Here is a 16,576-nt window from a genome sequence, read left to right as displayed (position 1 = left end):
GGGATCAACCCCCCGCAAAACGCTGCTTGGATCGCCCGGCACAGCGGCACAGGGGGCGGCACAGAGGGCCGGCACAGGGCCCCCACAGCCAATCACACTGCCCTGACCAGGTGGAAACCATTACGTTAGGGGCTACGTACATCCTCGACAGTCGACACGCCTCTGGAATCTCATAAAGTCAACATCACGGCACTCTAGCCTCGTCCTGCTCCTCAACATGCTCCGTCCACACTTGCACCATGCAGGCCGCCAGTAGAATGCTTTGATGCTTACGAGGCGCCTAATACCGGGATCCGAGCCAACAAGAACCCATACGATACGCCAGACGCGCAGTCTCCGCACAAGAAGAACAGGCCTCGTCTTACCTATCGCCAAGACCATGCCTTCCTTGGCGGTCCATGTTCGATCTCTCTCTCCTGTCGCTAATTGACCTCGCTCTCGCTCCTGAGCTGACGACTTTCCTTCCCTTCCTCTCCCCTCGTCACTCGACACCGTGGCGCCCCAGTCCTCCTCCGATGCGAGCCCGCCGCTGGCCATGCTCATCACCCGACGACGGCTCGGCAGGCTGCGGCTCTATCGGCGCCGGATCTTCTGGGCCCTCCTCATCCTCTTCTTCATCGACTGCTACCGCATCCTCTCCTCCCGCCCCAAGACCGTCCGGATACCGGTCTCGAAGCCCTCCGCGGCCAGAGCAGGCGGCGTCGGCCCCGGCGCCCGCGCGGCCAACGCAGCCAAGCAGCCGCCCGAGCACGCGAGCCCGCGCGAGCTCAACCAGACCTTCTACATCGCCTCGGTCCACCGCAACAATGAAGCCATCCTGCGCTCCGGCTGGAACGACGCCATGCTCGCGCTCATCGACTACCTCGGCCCCGAGAACGTGCACTTCTCGTCCGTCGAGTCGGGCTCGCAGGAGGGCACCAAGGACGCCCTGATCGACCTCAAGAACCGCCTCGACCTGCGCGGCGTCTCCAACCACGTCTCCCTCGGCATGACCGTCTGGGAGCAGCTCGACGAGCTCGACACCCGCCCGGACCCGGACGGCGAGCGCGAGCCCGGCTGGATCTGGAACCAGCTCGAGCACCGCTACGCCCTGCGCCGCATCCCCTACCTCGCCAACGTGCGCAACCAGGCCATGGAGCCGCTCAAGTGGCTCCAGAAGCAGGGTCGGACCTTTGACAAGGTCCTCTGGGTCAACGATGTCATGTTTGACGTGAGTCCTCTTTCTGCCGTCCTGCTCTTCCCCCCTCCCTCTCTCGTCTGCTTTCTCGCTAATTTTTTCCCCTCTTAGACCTCCGACATCCTCACCCTCCTCAACACAAACGACGGCTCCTACGCCGCCGCCTGCTCCATGGACTTCAAGAGCCCGCCCCTGTACTACGACACCTTCGCCCTGCGCGACGACCGCGGCGACAAGGCCGTCTCCTCCCACTCCCCCTGGTTCCTCTCCCCGACCTCGCGCGCCGCCGTCCGCGCGGGGCGGCCCGTCCGCGTCGCCTCGTGCTGGAACGGCATCGTCGCCTTCGACGCGAGCCCCTTCTACGCCGACCCGCCGCTGCGCTTCCGCGGCATCGACGACAGCCTCGCCGACCTGCACCTCGAGGGCAGCGAGTGCTGCCTCGTGCACGCCGACAGCGCCGCGCTGTACGGGGGCGGCGGCGGCGTCTGGCTCAACCCCAACGTGCGCGTCGGCTACACCGTCGACGCCTGGCGCGCCGTGCACGTGGCGCCCGGCCAGCCGTTCCCGCCGGGCCTCGTGGACGCCGTGCGCGGCGCCTGGGATAACCGGTGGGGGCGGTGGAGGGCCGCCGTGCAGTTCCCGCTCGAGAAGGCGACGGTCCGGCAGCGGCTGCGGGCGTGGGCGGACGCGACGCCCCCCGGGGAGCTCGAGAGGACCGAGGTCGGCGACTTCTGCCTCATCAACGAGAAGCAGATCATGTGGCAGAATGGGTGGAAGCATCTGTGATTTCTTTTTTTTTTCTTTCTCTGTCTGGGGTGGGGGGGTTGCCGGGTAGAGCGTAGGTGTGTAGATCTAATAGGCAATGGCGTATTCTTATAGCGCTGTAGGATAGAGATATATTTTTAGAGAGATGGAGACAGAGAGAGAGATAGAGAGAGGAAAGAAATTCGGCGTGGGATACAGAAAATGGAAAACACCGCATATGAGTGCTGGGCGACTATGAGATCGCCGCGTTTAAGGAGTGGGTGTATATATAGATAGATAAGACAGACGACTTGCGGCGATCCGAGGCATCATCTCCTAGACGAGTGGCCGGCACTACACTGTTTGTAAAATCACAGCTTCAAAAGTTATTCTTTGCTCACCGGCGCTGGTTATCTTGGCCGAGACGGAGTACAATGTGTTGGGTTGTTATGGCAGGACAAGATCACGATTCAAACCCATATATACTAATAACCTCAAAGGGCAGGCTTTGCGCTGGTCCAAGGTACTCGACGACCAAATCAGTCGACAGCTCGGGGGCCAGCAGCTCGCTAACATCAAGAGGGCTACTTACAACCGTGGAAAGCAAGCTTTGGGCAATCCAGAAACTCTCCCAGGCCAAAAGGCGAGAGCCATGCTTGAGAGACGTGTCGAAAACAACAAGAGTACATTGCGCCTGCCAGTGCTGTATAAAACATAAACCAAAACGCCGTCTAAAAATCCACAGTTTGCCCCAAGTTGAATCTCTGTCGAGTCTCGGTCGGAGCCTGAGCCTGAGCCGTGCCGTGCCAAATCCCACAATGCGGTGGAGAATGATGCAAACGTGCCTCCCTCTCTCCCCTATCTCTGGTTCTACATCGCCCTCCTCTTCTTCCGGCGATAGATGATAGTACATCCTCCTTCCTGTCTTCCCATCACCCTTCCCCCCTCTCACACCTGCCCGCCCGCCTGCCGGCCTGGCCCCATCCCTGCCCGCTCACCGCTCCGGCATTTATTTGTTGTGCCACAGGAAGTTGCGCAGCGAGTCCCACTCGTCGCTCTGCTGGTAGATGTAGCTCATGCTGCTGCGCAGGCTGGGCTGCAGCTCGGCCGCGTGCCACCGGAACAGCCACATGACCATGCCCCAGCTGGCGGCCGCGAAGACCGGCCAGGCGTGGTAGGTGATCTTGGCCGAGAGGTCCGGGCGAGAGACGACGGGCAGGCCCCTTCCGGGCTCGACGGCCATGCGCGCGAGGGCCAGCACGACGCGCGCAAAGACGTAGATGCAGATCTGCTGGCTGACGGAGCTGATCTTGCCCGTGCGCTTGGAGCGTCCGCCGAAGACGAGGTAGCCGCCCACGAGGCCGGCGATGAAGGAGTCGTAGGGTCCTGTTGTTCCGGGAGGCGGCGGCGGATGCAGTCAGTCAAAATGTTCCTCTTCTGGATGTATGTGTACCTGTTTTGGGGCGCTTACCCTCCTTGCCGGGCGTTGCGCCGAAGCGCTTCAGCAGCATGCACCCGAGCTTGTATACCGTCGCAAACTTGGCCAGGTTTCGGGCGTGCGTCCTCGTGGCCCTAAAGACGAGCCATATCTTTTCTCGAAAGCTGTTGCAAAGCAGAATCCAGTGTTAGCGCATGTGGTCTGTGTCGGCACCTCTTGGTGCGGGCGCGGAGACGGATAGAGCAGGTATATACATACGTTCCGGATCTGAAGAGGAAGATCATCCTGTCCAGCGCAAACTCTCACCATTAGCAAAGACGGATCCTCGGAGCGGGAAGTCATGGCAAGGGGCATCTCCGTACACAAGGGCATGCGGAAACCGCACTTTGCAGCCGTAGACGGCGCCATTGCGGGCGGCCTTGACGATAGCGAGGAGGTCGTGGTATTTGGGGTCTAGGATGATGCGCTCGATTGAGCCCTGCGACAAACACGATTGAACGTCAGCGGCAGCTCCAGAACTCTATGCCAGGCTTGCCATCGAGCTGCTCCAGCTGCGAGCGGTTGTTTTGCGCACCTTGAGGCTCTGCAGAGCGCCGTCCATTATGCCTCGGCAAAAAGTACCGAGTCAGGATTCGTCTGGCTCTCTGGATGCGTGGGCGCCGGCAGCGTACACGGTGGACAGGATGTCGAGTGCAGTCTACCTCATTGGCATAAAATACAGGGCAAAATAGACAGCTGTGTAGAAGAGCGAACGGTCAAAAGGAGCTTTGGGAGAAGGAGAGGTTGTGGTGTGCGACAAGTCAAGATTGAAACGGGATCGAGGGGAGCAGCAGCACACTTGGGAAAGCATGTGGTGTGGAGTGACAAGTCCCGCTGTTGCTGGCTGGCTGGCTGGCTGGGGGCGGCGATGATGACAAGCTCGGCATAAAAGCCATCGAACCGGCGAGCCAGGGCACAACCATTGGTGCTGCTGGCGGGTTCTTAGCGTCTAATTCCACCCAGTTTCCCCGCGATTCAAGCACCCGTGGGCGGCTTCAGCCATCACTTGCCATGACGCAGTGGATCCTAGGGGGGAGACCCAGTGGAGGAGACACTATGCCGGCTAGGGCGTCTCGATTGGTTTGTAAATGGCGAAACGCATGTGGTTCAGTCAATTGGTCGTGTGTGCTTTTCTCCAGCCAGCGCAGGCAAATGTAACAATTAATTAGTTTTTTGACATGTGAAGATTCCAATACAGAGTCATCTCTTTCATATGCAAATCACACACTTGTGCAAGCTGGGATCTGCCACATCCAGAGACAGTGTTTGTTAAAACACCAATTTCACCTTGCCAAACAATGCGATTGTCGGTCCTTTGACCACCCTGTGCCGGCCATCTAACCTCGGTGTGCCAGCTCTAGCTTCCGGCGATTTCTTTTCCCGCCATTACCACACCCGACTCTCCGGATTGGTGCCGGATTCCGGACTCTTATTAGCCTCACTTTGTCACCGTCCCGCACCTCACAAGCATCACGTCCTGCTGTAGCTAAGTGAGCCAGCTTGAGCTGCACTACTGCTTTCACTGCGTTCGGAACACATTTCGCCATGCTCATGTCTTTTCTCTACATGGGAATGATTGTCTATACTATCTTCGCTGTTGTAAGGGGCTCAAGTCCCTCCGCCTCAAATATCAAGTCAAGTTCTCGAGTCATTTTGATCCACCGACAACGCCAAACGCCCAAAGATGCAGGTGTGCTCTTGCAAACATCTCCAAAACATCCCATTATCCATGGAATTCATGTCTAAACCAGCAATACGGCGTTGACCGTCCCATCCATATCCGGGTTCTTGCATGAAGTTAGCATACGATGCAAGAGCAACAATCAGAAGAGAAACATACATTGGTGATCTGGGCATAGCGACCCCAGGCGAGCTTTCCGCTGGCTGTGACAATTCCAAGCTCTGACGTGTTCACTTCTATCACCGTTCCTTTGGTCAAGACTGCAACGAAGTCAGCTTGTGCATCCACCGAGGGTAAAGAAGTCGCTACTGACCTCCGAGCTGAGTGTACAGCGGGTTGTTGGGGTTCTTCTTAACGCCAAGGATAGGCAGCTGAACAGTAACATTGAGCTAGAGAGAAAGTCAGCGAGATCGCCCAGGCTACCAATTTCGCAAGAACCAACCTCTTTGTGTGTGACGTGAGCCTTCTTGTATCGGAGACTGCGGGAGCAGATTAGAAGTTGCGTCAAGATCCAGAGGGATTGCCATAGAAGGAAGGGCTTACCCCATGGGCCTGATAAAGCGCTCTGCACTTGAGTTAGCAGTGATCAGGATGAGTTCTGCGTCCAAGCACACATACCATATTTGACGGGCCTGCGAGTGAACTCGGGACCAACGAATGTCTTGGCTTTCATCAGTACAAGATCCATGCGAGATGCCCACCATATCGACTTACTGGTTTCGTAATCATCCGCTTCCAGCCCTTCTTTTGCGTCTATTGAAGTAGTTAGCACCGACTCAAGCCTCCGCTTCTGAACTCGTCACGTACCTTCTTGCCGGTGTTTACCACTTTGAACTAGACCTGGATGTCAGCACTTCAACTACCCAGTATATCTCATCCAGCATGATCTCATACCATCTCTTCCTCGCTGATACCGCGCCTGCAGGGATAAAATTGTCAGCACACCGCCCTCCTCAACCTCTTCCCTGCAACACATACACTTTGGGCAGCGGCACCGCGAACCGGGCCGCCTTCTCAGTTCGCTTGTTCTTGATGGACGTGGAGAGGGCCTTGGCGGTGTTGGGGGTGTTGCGGTCGAGCAGGTAGGCCGGGACGGGGTTGGCGGGCTCCTTGTCGTTGGCCGTCTTGACGTTGCGCTCCTCGTGGGCCTTGATGGCCTTCTTCATCTGGATCTTCTCCTTGTGGCGCTTCTCGGCAAACATCTTGGCCTTGAGGCCGCGCAGGTTCTGCGCCTTCTCGGCGACGTCGTGGCCCTCGCGCGCCGCCCGCTTGCGCTGCCGCTCGGCGTGGTCGAGGCGGCGGCCGTGCAGGCGCCGCCAGCGGTCCATGTACTCGTTCTGAGGCATCTTGGTGGCGCCTTTTCCGGGAAGGCTCGGGGGAGCTGTCTCGTGTGCGTGCTTCTGAAGGTGCCTGTCGGGTGGGAAAGGAGGCTTGCGGGCGAGGATGCAAAGGCCGATTGCTCGTCGTCTACGGTTGGACCTTGGGCTGGGGCGGGCCTCTGTCGATAATTTCTTACCACGGGGTGGCGCTTATCGCTGCCACTGAATCTGCGATAATGAAATTTTGGTGGGGCGGAAAATCGGAAGGACCGACCCCACACTTCCTGCCATTCTTTTATCGGGTCTCTTCTTTTACAAGTAGTGGACTTTCCAGTCTCGGCAAGTACAGAATAGGTAGCACTTCTAGTGTCCAAACGTCCACTGAGCGAAGCTGCTGTGGTCCTCAATGCGAATCCACGATGTCCAATCTCCTCACAAGTGAGTCTCCAGAATACGTGACCTCTCCCCTATCGAGAAACACAGTGTTTGGTTGAAGAGAACACCGCTGGGTGCACCTCTGGCTCAACTCAAAGTATTCAATGCCGTGTCGCTTTGATTGGTGCGGTTGGCCCGCAGCACTCTTTTCCGGGGAGTCGTTTCTTGGAGGGCGGGGATGGATGTGTTCCTGATTTGATGCTACCCCGGAACATTTGATCGGACACAATCTCAACGGCGCCTTACGTCCCGTTATTGCGGGTTTTGGAGTGTATGTGGTGTACCAAGTGGTGCAAGCTGCACCTCAATTTCCAGCAATGACAGAGCCCTTCCGCTACGGGCCGAGTGTCGTTGGGTCTGACTATTTCAAGGCCAGTGCTTTGCAACCATCTCACCATGTCAGTGCTTCTGCCACACACAGGCGATTCTGCCCATCATGAAGTTCTTCATGCCGCCTTTGAGTCTCCTCGCTCTTTCCGGGGTACAGGCCGCGCTGCAGTATAAGGGCGTGGACTGGTCGTCTCTGCTGGTGGAAGAGAGGGCCGGTGTCAACTACAAGACCGCCAGCGGATCCTCTTCAAAGCTGGAGAACATCCTGAGCAGCAGCGGCGTCAACACGGTCCGCCAGCGAGTGTGGGTGAACCCGTCCAATGGCGACTACAACCTCAAGTACAACATCGACCTGGGCAAGCGGGCCAAGGCCGCCGGTCTCGGCGTATACATAGACTTTCACTACTCGGACACGTGGGCGGATCCGGGCCACCAGTCCACACCGGCAGGCTGGCCGAGCAACGTCAATGATCTCGCCTGGAAGCTGTACAACTACACACTCGACGCCTGCAACCAGTTCCAGAGCAACGGCATCCAGCCGACCATCATCTCGATCGGCAACGAGATCACGGCAGGGCTTCTCTGGCCGACGGGCTCGACCAAGTCCTGGGGCAATATCGCCAAGCTCCTGCACTCGGCCGCGTGGGGCGTCAAGGACTCGTCGCTGAGCCCCAAACCCAGGATCATGGTCCACATCGACAACGGCTGGAACTGGAGCACGCAGGAGTGGTTCTACAAGAACCTGCTCGGCCAGGGGTCCTTCACCACCGACGACTTTGACATGATGGGCGTCTCGTACTACCCCTTCTACAACTCCGGCGCCACCCTCGCGAGCCTCAAGTCGTCGCTCAACAACATGGCCAGCGCCTGGGGCAAGGAGCTCGTCGTCGCCGAGACGGACTGGCCGACCTCGTGCCCCGCGCCCAAGTACGCGTTCCCCAGCGACGCCAGGAACATTCCCTTCACGGCCGCGGGCCAGGCCACCTGGATCAAGGCCGTCGCCGACATCGTCGCGGGCGTCAAGAACGGCAAGGGCCTCTTCTACTGGGAGCCGGCCTGGGTCCACAACGCCAACCTGGGCTCTTCGTGCGCCGACAACTGCATGTTTTCGCGGTCGGGGCAGGCATTGTCGAGCCTGTCGGTGTTTGCCAGCATTTGAATAGGAGTGAACACGAGAAGCGAATATCAAATAATGGAAACGAAAGCTACTAGTGAGAGGCAGGCACTTGTGAAGTACTATAGTCGAATGATCCAACAATCTTACACTGAACGAAGTTCTCTATCGGTATCCTAGTCCATATTGGGTAACACGAACTGTCGCATGTTTCCTTGGTGAAATTCATACATCTCATTATCATGACGCTCACTCATCCGACACTCTCCAGATGATCTTCTCACCGCTCTGCGCCTTGCCTCGCAGAATGTCCAACGCCCCCTGCGCCCGCTCCAGCATCGTGGGCCCCTCCACGACCTTGTACCGGTTCGGCTGGATCACTCCCTTGGCCAGCAAGTCCGGCACAATCTCCGGCATCAGATGATACTTGAAGAACTCGTTCTGCGATAACGCAAAAAAAGAAAATGTCAGCCTATTTTTGTCCTCGCACCCCGTAACCGGTCCCTTGGACCTTTTGGCGAAAAAGAAAAGAAAAAAAAATGAAACAAGGGGGGGGGGGAGACTCACCTCCTGGTAGAAATACGTCCTCACGCCCCGGACTTCGACGCCCTCGGCCCACTCCCCGGCCAGCACCTTGCCGATGTCCATCTCGTACTCGGGCACCTCGCCGCCGCCGTCGCCGGTCGCCGCCTCCCGCGTGATGACGGGCAGCATGACCGCCACGCGCGAACCCGCGCCGGCGATCTTGGTCAGGGGCCGCAGCGTGCCCTCGCGCGACCCGATGCAGTCGATGACGTAGGGCGGCGCGGCCCCGCCGAGGTGCGCGCGCACGCGCTCCACGACGTCCGGGTCGCGGTAGTCGAAGCACGCCGTCGCGCCGAGGCCGGCCAGGTACGCGTGGTGCCGCGCGCTGGCGACGGCCACGACGTTGGCGTAGCCGTAGTGCCGGAGCACCTGCGCCGCGTACTGGCCCACGCCGCTGGCCGCGCCCCACAGGAGCACGGGCTTGTCCTTGTCCTTGTCCTTGTTGTCCGTGGCGGTGCCGGTGCCGGTCTGGCCGTCCGCGAGCGGCAGGCCCAGGTCCCTGGTCAGGGTGTGGAAGGCCGTGACGAGGTTGGCGGGCACGGTCGACGCCTGCTCGGGCGAGACGTTGGGCGGCCGGCGGCCGAGGTTGTACGTCGGCGTCGTGAGGTAGGCCTGGTGCGTCTTGCGGTCGGGGGGGCCGAAGGTGAAGCCCAGGACCGGGTCGCCGGCCCGCAGGTCCTGGGTGCGGTGCGGGGCCGCCGCCGGGTCGCGGGCGCCCATCTGGACGACGGTGCCGGCGAAGCAGGTCCCCGTGACGAAGGGGAACTGCGGGTCCGCGACGCCGCCGTCGATGACGTGCACGTCTGCGGGCGACGAGGCGGCCCAGTCGACGCGGACGAGGGCCTCGCCGGGCGCGGGCCGCTTGGTCGGGCGGTCGATGAGGGTGTAGTTTTGGCGGAGGCCGGGCACGGCGACGGCCTTGTGGGTTGTTGGGATTGTTGTGGCCATGTCGGTACTCATGGCGGGATCCAGTTCGCTCTCACAGTCAGTTCAATGGGGAAGTTTGCCTCCAAGTGGAAATGTGAAAGACGGGGACTTGTGTGTTTGGATTGATCTCCTCTGAAATTCATTCCCGATACGGAGGCATTCCTGTGATACTTATATACGTTTTCACATGGCGATGACGTTTGTCAGAATCCCGCTCTTCGTCCATCGCGCGAGGCCATCGCAACAACAGGTTTCTCCGGCTGTTTCCAATATTCGCACCATGGCGTGCGACGGAAAAGAAAGCCAATTGCGGCACAGTTTCGTAGTGTCTGCCAATCTGAGGAAGCTTCTGAGTCGGAAGGTTCGTGATTTACACGAGGAACAACCATTTCCCTGCGTGCGGATTTGGGGCGACTTAGGTAAGTCGCTTACCATACTCGTACCAAACTCCGCAGTGCTTGCGGACTTCTCTTGTTAGTGCCAGTTATTAGTGGTTATCAAGGAACAGGAAGCCGCAGCAGCATGCATCCAATGCTACTTGCTTACAAGTCCGCCGGCGGGTAGAAAAGCTTATTTTCACTTTATTATCCGTTGGCTGTACAAGTAGGGAAGGCACCCTGGTTCATTTTTTCAAAAGGTCGTAACTTCATCGATGCTAGATACTTCTGGAAAAGAGGGTTCCGAATGCCTCTTTTGCTCCGCGCAGTCCAGCACGAGAGCCGTAAGCCCGGCACAGACCCCACTACCGCCCGTCCCCCTTCAGTGGTTCATTCCGAAACCTGACAAGACTGATCGCATCCTTCCTGATTGTGTAAACCACCACCAAAGAAAATACAAACAACTCAAAGCCAAGAAACGGCCCCTGCCTCGCCGCCATGTTATGAGGATTACCTCGCACACCCCATGTGGGTTGCGAGACATCGTACCCGAATGCAAGGCGCTCAGAGCTTGCCGGGCCGGTGATCGGTCCACGGCCCGGAGGGAACCTGGCCGCCGGCTTTGCCGCGCTCTTGGTCGTACCGGTAGGTGGGCGGATTTCCCATGTCCTTGATCACTTGCTTCATCCTTTGCTTCATGGACCGACGGCTGCTTTTTGACCCTGCAGCGTCAGGCTTGGACATGTCGGAGCTGGTGGTGGCTTCTGAGAAGGACGAGGGAGCGTAGTCTTTGGACTGCTGGGACGGCATATTGTATTGTCGGTGCTGAGCCTTGCTGAATGTGTGGGGTGCTTCAAAGTATGTAGATATAGATATCTCTTTTCTTTCGAGGTACGAGGAGCTACAGAAAGCCAAGCTGAACATTTCATTCCGACGGGAGTTTGCTGTCTGATATAGGCATCCAGGCATCCATCTTGAAGGTCTGTCTTCATATGAGTCAGTTGAACCAAGTCCGAGTTCCGAATGCCTTGTGTGGCTGACGAGGCAGCCTCGAAGAGCGAAGGGGCTGTCGGGCGATTGTGCATTTGTGAGATGCGACAGACAGCCTGCAACTACTATTGGCAGGATCCGGCACACCGCACTACTCCGAGCTTACACGCGGACTGGCGGTCTAGTTGCTGTGCCCCCCCCCATCTGGTGGTGACCGTGTCGCACAAAGGGTAGCAGCACTACTGCAGACCTAAATGAGGTAGTCCTGGTGTGGTGTGGCCTCTTCCGTACGCCGATGACGAGGAGCCTGAAGTGACGCACTTCTGATAAGAGGAGGGCTCGGCCGCCGCCGGTGTACTGCCCCTCCTCCCTCCCCTCTTTGTCGTGTACGCAGCCGAGCCAGGCCGGAGTGAGTCAACGGCCGATCCTACTACCCCGCGCGTGAAGCCGGACGCCGAATTCGACGCCCGGTGCTGCGCGAGAGATCCTCCATTGAGCGTTGTTAGCTGACGTGGGCTGTGAATTACGCGGTGCCTTTGGAAGCAGCAGTCCGTCTGAAATGCGTCGCCTGCGGTGCTGCTATCAATGCAATGGCGCCGACGGGGCGTCGTTTACTCAAAACGGACGTACGTGGCGTCTTCAAGGCCGCGCTGCTTGTAGGTAGACTTGTACCAGCAAAGACCGGAGCAGAATTCCCACGCACATTTCGCGGCCTGTCTCAGCAGGCATGCGCATGAAGGCGTCCATTCCAGTAGGAGTAGATGGTGGCTATCATTGACCGCTGCTAGTGGACGTCTGTCCTGCCCTGCCCTGCCCAAGGGGGCAATTGACGATGCCTGATGTCCATTCAGCCGAGACAACCGTCCTCGAGGCAGCCCTATGAACGCCTGCCTAGACTGTTACGCATAACATAGAACTCTTGAGCGGAGGGCATGACCGAAGGATCGAATCAACCAGCGGCATTCGTCGCACTGGGAGGTGACATCCGCATTAAGCTTGTTCGACGTGGACAAGCGAGTGTCTAGGGGCCCATCGTCATCCGTCATTCGTCATTCCTGTCGATCTGAGCACGCTTCTCCTCCCCAAGGACCCAAGACGATAGCTCGAAATTTCAGCAGATCAAAGGCAATCCGGCCATATCAGTGTACGCAGAGTCGTGACAGACAGAGGAGGCATGCATGTGCGCACGGTAGACAAGATGACTACTGACTGACGATGAGACAGGGCTCACACGAAGACTGGCGCGGCTGGTAGACTATCGTCAAAGGTCTGACCTCCTTGCCCTTGCATATTGCTTAATCAAAGTCGACCACCAACGGCGGGCCTCGGCAAGCAAGAGGAGAGGCGTGCTTGGCCTGCGGGATCTGCGTTCTTGTGGACACAACCTCCTCTGTATCCTGGGCCACCCTTGCACCTACGAACGCTTGGCACATGGGCCTACGGAGTCCTTCTTTGCTTTTAGAGGCACTGGCTGTTCTTGTTCCTCGATTTAGCAGGGGAAATAAAAGCTAATCCCATTCCCTCGCCCCTTACCCCGGCCGAGCAGTGTACACGCTACGCCAGATCGGGGCACGCGACTGTTTGCGGTCTCGGCCCATACAACCCCTGGACCATTGCCTGTTCTAGGCGATCTGACCCTGAGTTTTTGGTCCGCCTCGGTGGGCGCCCAGTGGCTCCTCCCACTGTCCCGCGCTGGGCTCTGGCTCTGCTCTGCACTGGGCACCCGCTGTGCGCTCCACTGATGAGCATCCGTGGATGAGATAAACCACACTTCAACTCCACCCTTTCTGCAAATGTTTCGCGCATCTTCGCCAGCTGCCACGATTCCCACAGCTTAATCCGGGGGCCTATTTGGAAACTTTTCAAGTCGATCCCTTTCTTCTTGGAACTCCAAGGGCTGCCTCCAACTCTTCTATTTTTATTTTTTTTTGCTACTTCTTCCCCCTCGATTCACCTCTCGCAAAAGCCCATCTCGAGTATCTCGTGCCTACCCGGCTTCGAACTTTCTCTCTCTCGACGGCGACACGTCCCTGCCGTACAAGTGCATTCCCCGTCGCATCCCTGGGCACCGCCCGACAAACAAGCTTCGGCATTCTCCCTTGGCACAGAACGACGCCCGCGCGACAGGCGCAGCGCATCCCGCTGCTGGAGCTCGAGGGAAACGCTCTAACCCGTCCTGGTCTCAATCTCCAACTCTCGAACATCCTGCCAGCTCCTCCAACTCACAGAGCAGCCTCGGAACATCGATCGTCGAGTCTGCTTCCCGCGCAGACACTCTTATCGCCCGAACCTCTCCCACCGCCACCCCCCTCTCTCCTCCTGCCACGAGCCAGATAGCCCATCATGGTGCCCCGACGGGTCAAGACGCTCTTCCTCCTCGCGCTCATGTTCCTCATCATGATGCTCATCTACTCCTCCCACGTCAAGCAGACCCAGCCCCGGGACACCCGGACGCTGCAAGACTTTTACAAGAAGACCAAGGACGCCCTGGACGGCAAGGGCCGCGCGGCGGCGCAGCCCGTCGTCGACTCGGCCTCGGGCAAGGCCAAGGGCCGCATCCCCGTCGACAAGGACGCCGACGGCGACGTCGACGAGGACGACGCCAAGCTGGCCAAGGAGATGGCCGGCCGCCTCAAGGCCGCCGAGCAGCAGGCCAAGGACCTGGCCAACGCCAAGTCGCCCAACAAGCCCGATCCGCCGAGCAACGTCGTCGGCGTCGGGAGCGCCGCCGGCGGCCAGAAGAAGGGCCCCGGTGCTGCGGACGAGGAAGCGACGGACGAGGTCACGATAGAGCTCAACTCTATACTCAAGAAGTCACCCGGTAAGTAGGGAGAGCATCGACAACTGATACGGCTCTTGTCTTTTTTTTTTTCTTTCTTTCTTTTTTTTTGGTCTTTTTGGATCCGCACTAACTCGGCATCGCAGTTGTCATCTTCTCCAAGTCCTACTGCCCCTTCTCCAAAAAGGCCAAGGGGGTCCTGCTCGAAAAGTACTACATCGACCCGCCCCCGTACGTCGTCGAGCTTGATGAGCACCCCAACGGCGCCAAGCTGCAGGCCCGTCTGGGCGAGCTGACGGGCCGTACGACTGTGCCCAATGTCATGGTCACGGGCAAGTCGATCGGCGGCGGCGACGACATTGCCGAGCTCGATAACCGCAAGACCCTCATCGACAAGGTGAAGAGCCTGGCGGGCAAGCGAGTCACCATGAAGGAGCGCTTTGTCGAGGACGCCGCGTCATGAGCGAAGAAACACGCAGGCAGGATTTTGTCATGTTGTCCTCTATTCGTTCTTGGCTACATACCCTTCTTTTTTGTGTGTCTTTTTTTTTGTCCGGTGGGCGGGGTCTTGATGACTGATACATCAACGACCGCTATTGTTTCAACTACCTTGGTCTGCATCTCCATTCGCCCTGCCGGTGATCGCTCAGGCAACACTTGCACGACGACACTTGATTTTTGGATGGGGACTTGTACAATACGAATTGTTCTTGGTAGCGGAGGTCTATCGCGGCGGAGGGTCTGACGAGGTCGAGTCTGGCGCGGGCATTTTGCTCGAAGGCGGGCGGTCTGTCTGCCGCTTGCGAGCCCAAGGGACAGGGGCGGTGGATGGATGGATGGATGGCATCTTCGGCGTTGGGGGGGGGGGGGGGGGTTTCTTGGGTTTCGCTACTTGGAATCGGCATGCGGCACACGTATCCTCACGGATTAGAGGTGAAAGCCGGGCGCTTGCCCAGGAAAGTGTAATTTGGGGATCGTTGCTTTGAGGGGTGGGTAATAAGCAGCCAGCAAACAGACCTCTGAGAGAGAGAAAGAGAGAGGTGTATCATCAGCAAGCTCAAATTCGACATTCATCCCAAGTCCCTGTCTCGATTGCAGTCGTGTAAGACGCATTCCAACCTAGGTACGTAGCAGGCATTCACACAGCTATCCTATCATACACACACTCCGTATGTGCTTGACCCAGGTGGAGCCGGAAGATTCCAAGCGAGCCCACGCAACGGAGGGCCTTGCTCCTAAAAGCGTGACAATAGCAGCCCTCCTTTCTTTAGATCAATACTCTCTCTTCAACTTGAATAGTGTACTCCCCGAGTCGAAGAGCCCTGCGCAAGCAGCCCCACTAGTCCGACTTGCCAGATAGACGACAGGGAGGAGAGTCATAGCTAATGGCTGTGTTGAATTGTGACGTGAGGCCCGGAGCCATCAGGGTGTCATCCACTTACACACGCGACTCATCACCAAGCGCGATAATGCGTGCTAATCGAGGCAAACTCGGGAACCCTTGCGGCCAGCCGTTGGAGATGGCGAATTCTCCAGTACCTATAACCTTCCCTCTGATCTTTTCGGACTTTGCTCGGCACTCTGCACTCTGCACTCTCTCGTCACACGAGGGTGTTGTCCATACGGCTGCTCATTCACACCCTTGATCCCCTTGATAGAGCACTGTTGTGTCTATGAATCAGGCTGCCCAACCTGCGCAACTGGTCTTGTCTGAGTAACGACATCTTGTATATATATATATATATATATATATATTCACTTCGAGTCCAGTCAACCAGACAGACCTGGTCCACAACCAACTATCCACTCATCCTCCTCGAGCACATCCTCTACAGGCTTTTCCTTTGCCATCCCTCATCTCTTTACTGAAAGGTGCCTTGAATATCTCGAGGTTTCGCTTCCTCCACTCGCTACGCTACCGGACCGTGATTATAGGCATATCCAGTTGTCCAGCATGTCTTGCACCGTCATCAACAGAAACAGACAGGAGTCCATCATGGCTTCTTACAACCAGGCCTTGTCTCCCGAGTACAAGGATACGACAGACTCAGCGGCGTCTGCCCTTGCTCACACCGGCGATCACCTCGGCGACCTCATGCAAGCCAGCCGCGAGGAGACGGCCATGACAGGCCAGATCCCCGCGTTTCTTGTCCCCCTTCTCGCAGAGATGCTCGAGGTCAAGGACCTCGGGAACTTTATGGCCACACAAAAGGTTAGAAAACTTCTTTCCTCCTTCCCACTTTACCTGTTCTCCTCCCCGAAAAGAAAAGAGACCTGATCAGCCATACTGATTATTTTCACGGGAAACTGAACACATCTCTCTCTACAGACCACATATCTCCTCATCAAGACCTACGAGCACAGCATCTGCTCGGCGGCGAGCAGGCTCCGCTCCCCCGTCCCGCCCGCCGGCCGCGCCGTGCTGTCCTCCGCCACGGCGGCTGCGGCCGTGGTGGCGGCGACCCGCGCGGAGAGCAGCAGCACCAGCATCCCGACGGCCACCTTCCCCGCCCTGCGCGAGCTCGAGCGCCGCGCCCGCCGCGCCGGCGCGCTCATGCGCTCGCCGCTGCTGAGCCTCGACGACGACGCCCGCCTGGCCCTCGGCGGGCCGCAGCTCGCGCGCTTCCGGGCCGGGCTACGC

The 16,576-nt window shown here is 58.2% G+C and overlaps 7 protein-coding genes across 7 annotated transcripts; 4 read left to right on the top strand and 3 right to left on the bottom strand.

The window, feature by feature from the left end:
- Positions 1-535: 535 nt before the first annotated feature.
- On the top strand, positions 536-1,963 carry E0L32_009709 (uncharacterized protein; the record flags this gene model as incomplete). The annotated part of the gene is made up of 2 exons (XM_031144702.1): positions 536-1,210; positions 1,289-1,963. 2 exons carry the CDS (start codon positions 536-538, stop codon positions 1,961-1,963), a joined length of 1,350 nt encoding a protein of 449 aa, XP_030990480.1.
- A 967-nt stretch (positions 1,964-2,930) lies between these two features.
- On the bottom strand, positions 2,931-3,960 carry E0L32_009708 (uncharacterized protein; the record flags this gene model as incomplete). Its single annotated transcript, XM_031144701.1, has 4 exons — positions 2,931-3,307; positions 3,375-3,523; positions 3,722-3,837; positions 3,934-3,960. 4 exons carry the CDS (start codon positions 3,958-3,960, stop codon positions 2,931-2,933), a joined length of 669 nt encoding a protein of 222 aa, XP_030990479.1.
- Positions 3,961-5,140: 1,180 nt separating this feature from the next.
- Positions 5,141-6,425, bottom strand: E0L32_009707 (uncharacterized protein; the record flags this gene model as incomplete). The annotated part of the gene is made up of 10 exons (XM_031144700.1): positions 5,141-5,185; positions 5,239-5,339; positions 5,393-5,468; positions 5,522-5,558; positions 5,623-5,644; positions 5,698-5,740; positions 5,794-5,832; positions 5,887-5,913; positions 5,974-5,998; positions 6,058-6,425. 10 exons carry the CDS (start codon positions 6,423-6,425, stop codon positions 5,141-5,143), a joined length of 783 nt encoding a protein of 260 aa, XP_030990478.1.
- Positions 6,426-7,269: 844 nt separating this feature from the next.
- On the top strand, positions 7,270-8,322 carry E0L32_009706 (uncharacterized protein; the record flags this gene model as incomplete). The annotated part of the gene is made up of 1 exon (XM_031144699.1): positions 7,270-8,322. One exon carries the CDS (start codon positions 7,270-7,272, stop codon positions 8,320-8,322), a length of 1,053 nt encoding a protein of 350 aa, XP_030990477.1.
- A 204-nt stretch (positions 8,323-8,526) lies between these two features.
- On the bottom strand, positions 8,527-9,810 carry E0L32_009705 (uncharacterized protein; the record flags this gene model as incomplete). The annotated part of the gene is made up of 2 exons (XM_031144698.1): positions 8,527-8,718; positions 8,845-9,810. 2 exons carry the CDS (start codon positions 9,808-9,810, stop codon positions 8,527-8,529), a joined length of 1,158 nt encoding a protein of 385 aa, XP_030990476.1.
- A 3,689-nt stretch (positions 9,811-13,499) lies between these two features.
- E0L32_009704 (uncharacterized protein) lies at positions 13,500-14,398 on the top strand (the record flags this gene model as incomplete). The annotated part of the gene is made up of 2 exons (XM_031144697.1): positions 13,500-13,977; positions 14,082-14,398. 2 exons carry the CDS (start codon positions 13,500-13,502, stop codon positions 14,396-14,398), a joined length of 795 nt encoding a protein of 264 aa, XP_030990475.1.
- A 1,533-nt stretch (positions 14,399-15,931) lies between these two features.
- E0L32_009703 (uncharacterized protein) lies at positions 15,932-16,576 on the top strand (the record flags this gene model as incomplete). The annotated part of the gene is made up of 2 exons (XM_031144696.1): positions 15,932-16,147; positions 16,265-16,576. Coding segments are annotated over 2 exons (528 nt in total), but the record flags the coding sequence as incomplete, so codon positions are not given.

Source organism: Thyridium curvatum, assembly GCF_004353045.1.
Source record: "Thyridium curvatum strain D216 chromosome Unknown NODE_73_length_209619_cov_86.844896, whole genome shotgun sequence".
Classification (NCBI taxonomy): domain Eukaryota; kingdom Fungi; phylum Ascomycota; class Sordariomycetes; order Thyridiales; family Thyridiaceae; genus Thyridium; species Thyridium curvatum.
The sequence above is the reverse complement of the archived record's forward strand: the minus strand, read 5'-3'. Positions and strand labels throughout refer to the sequence as shown.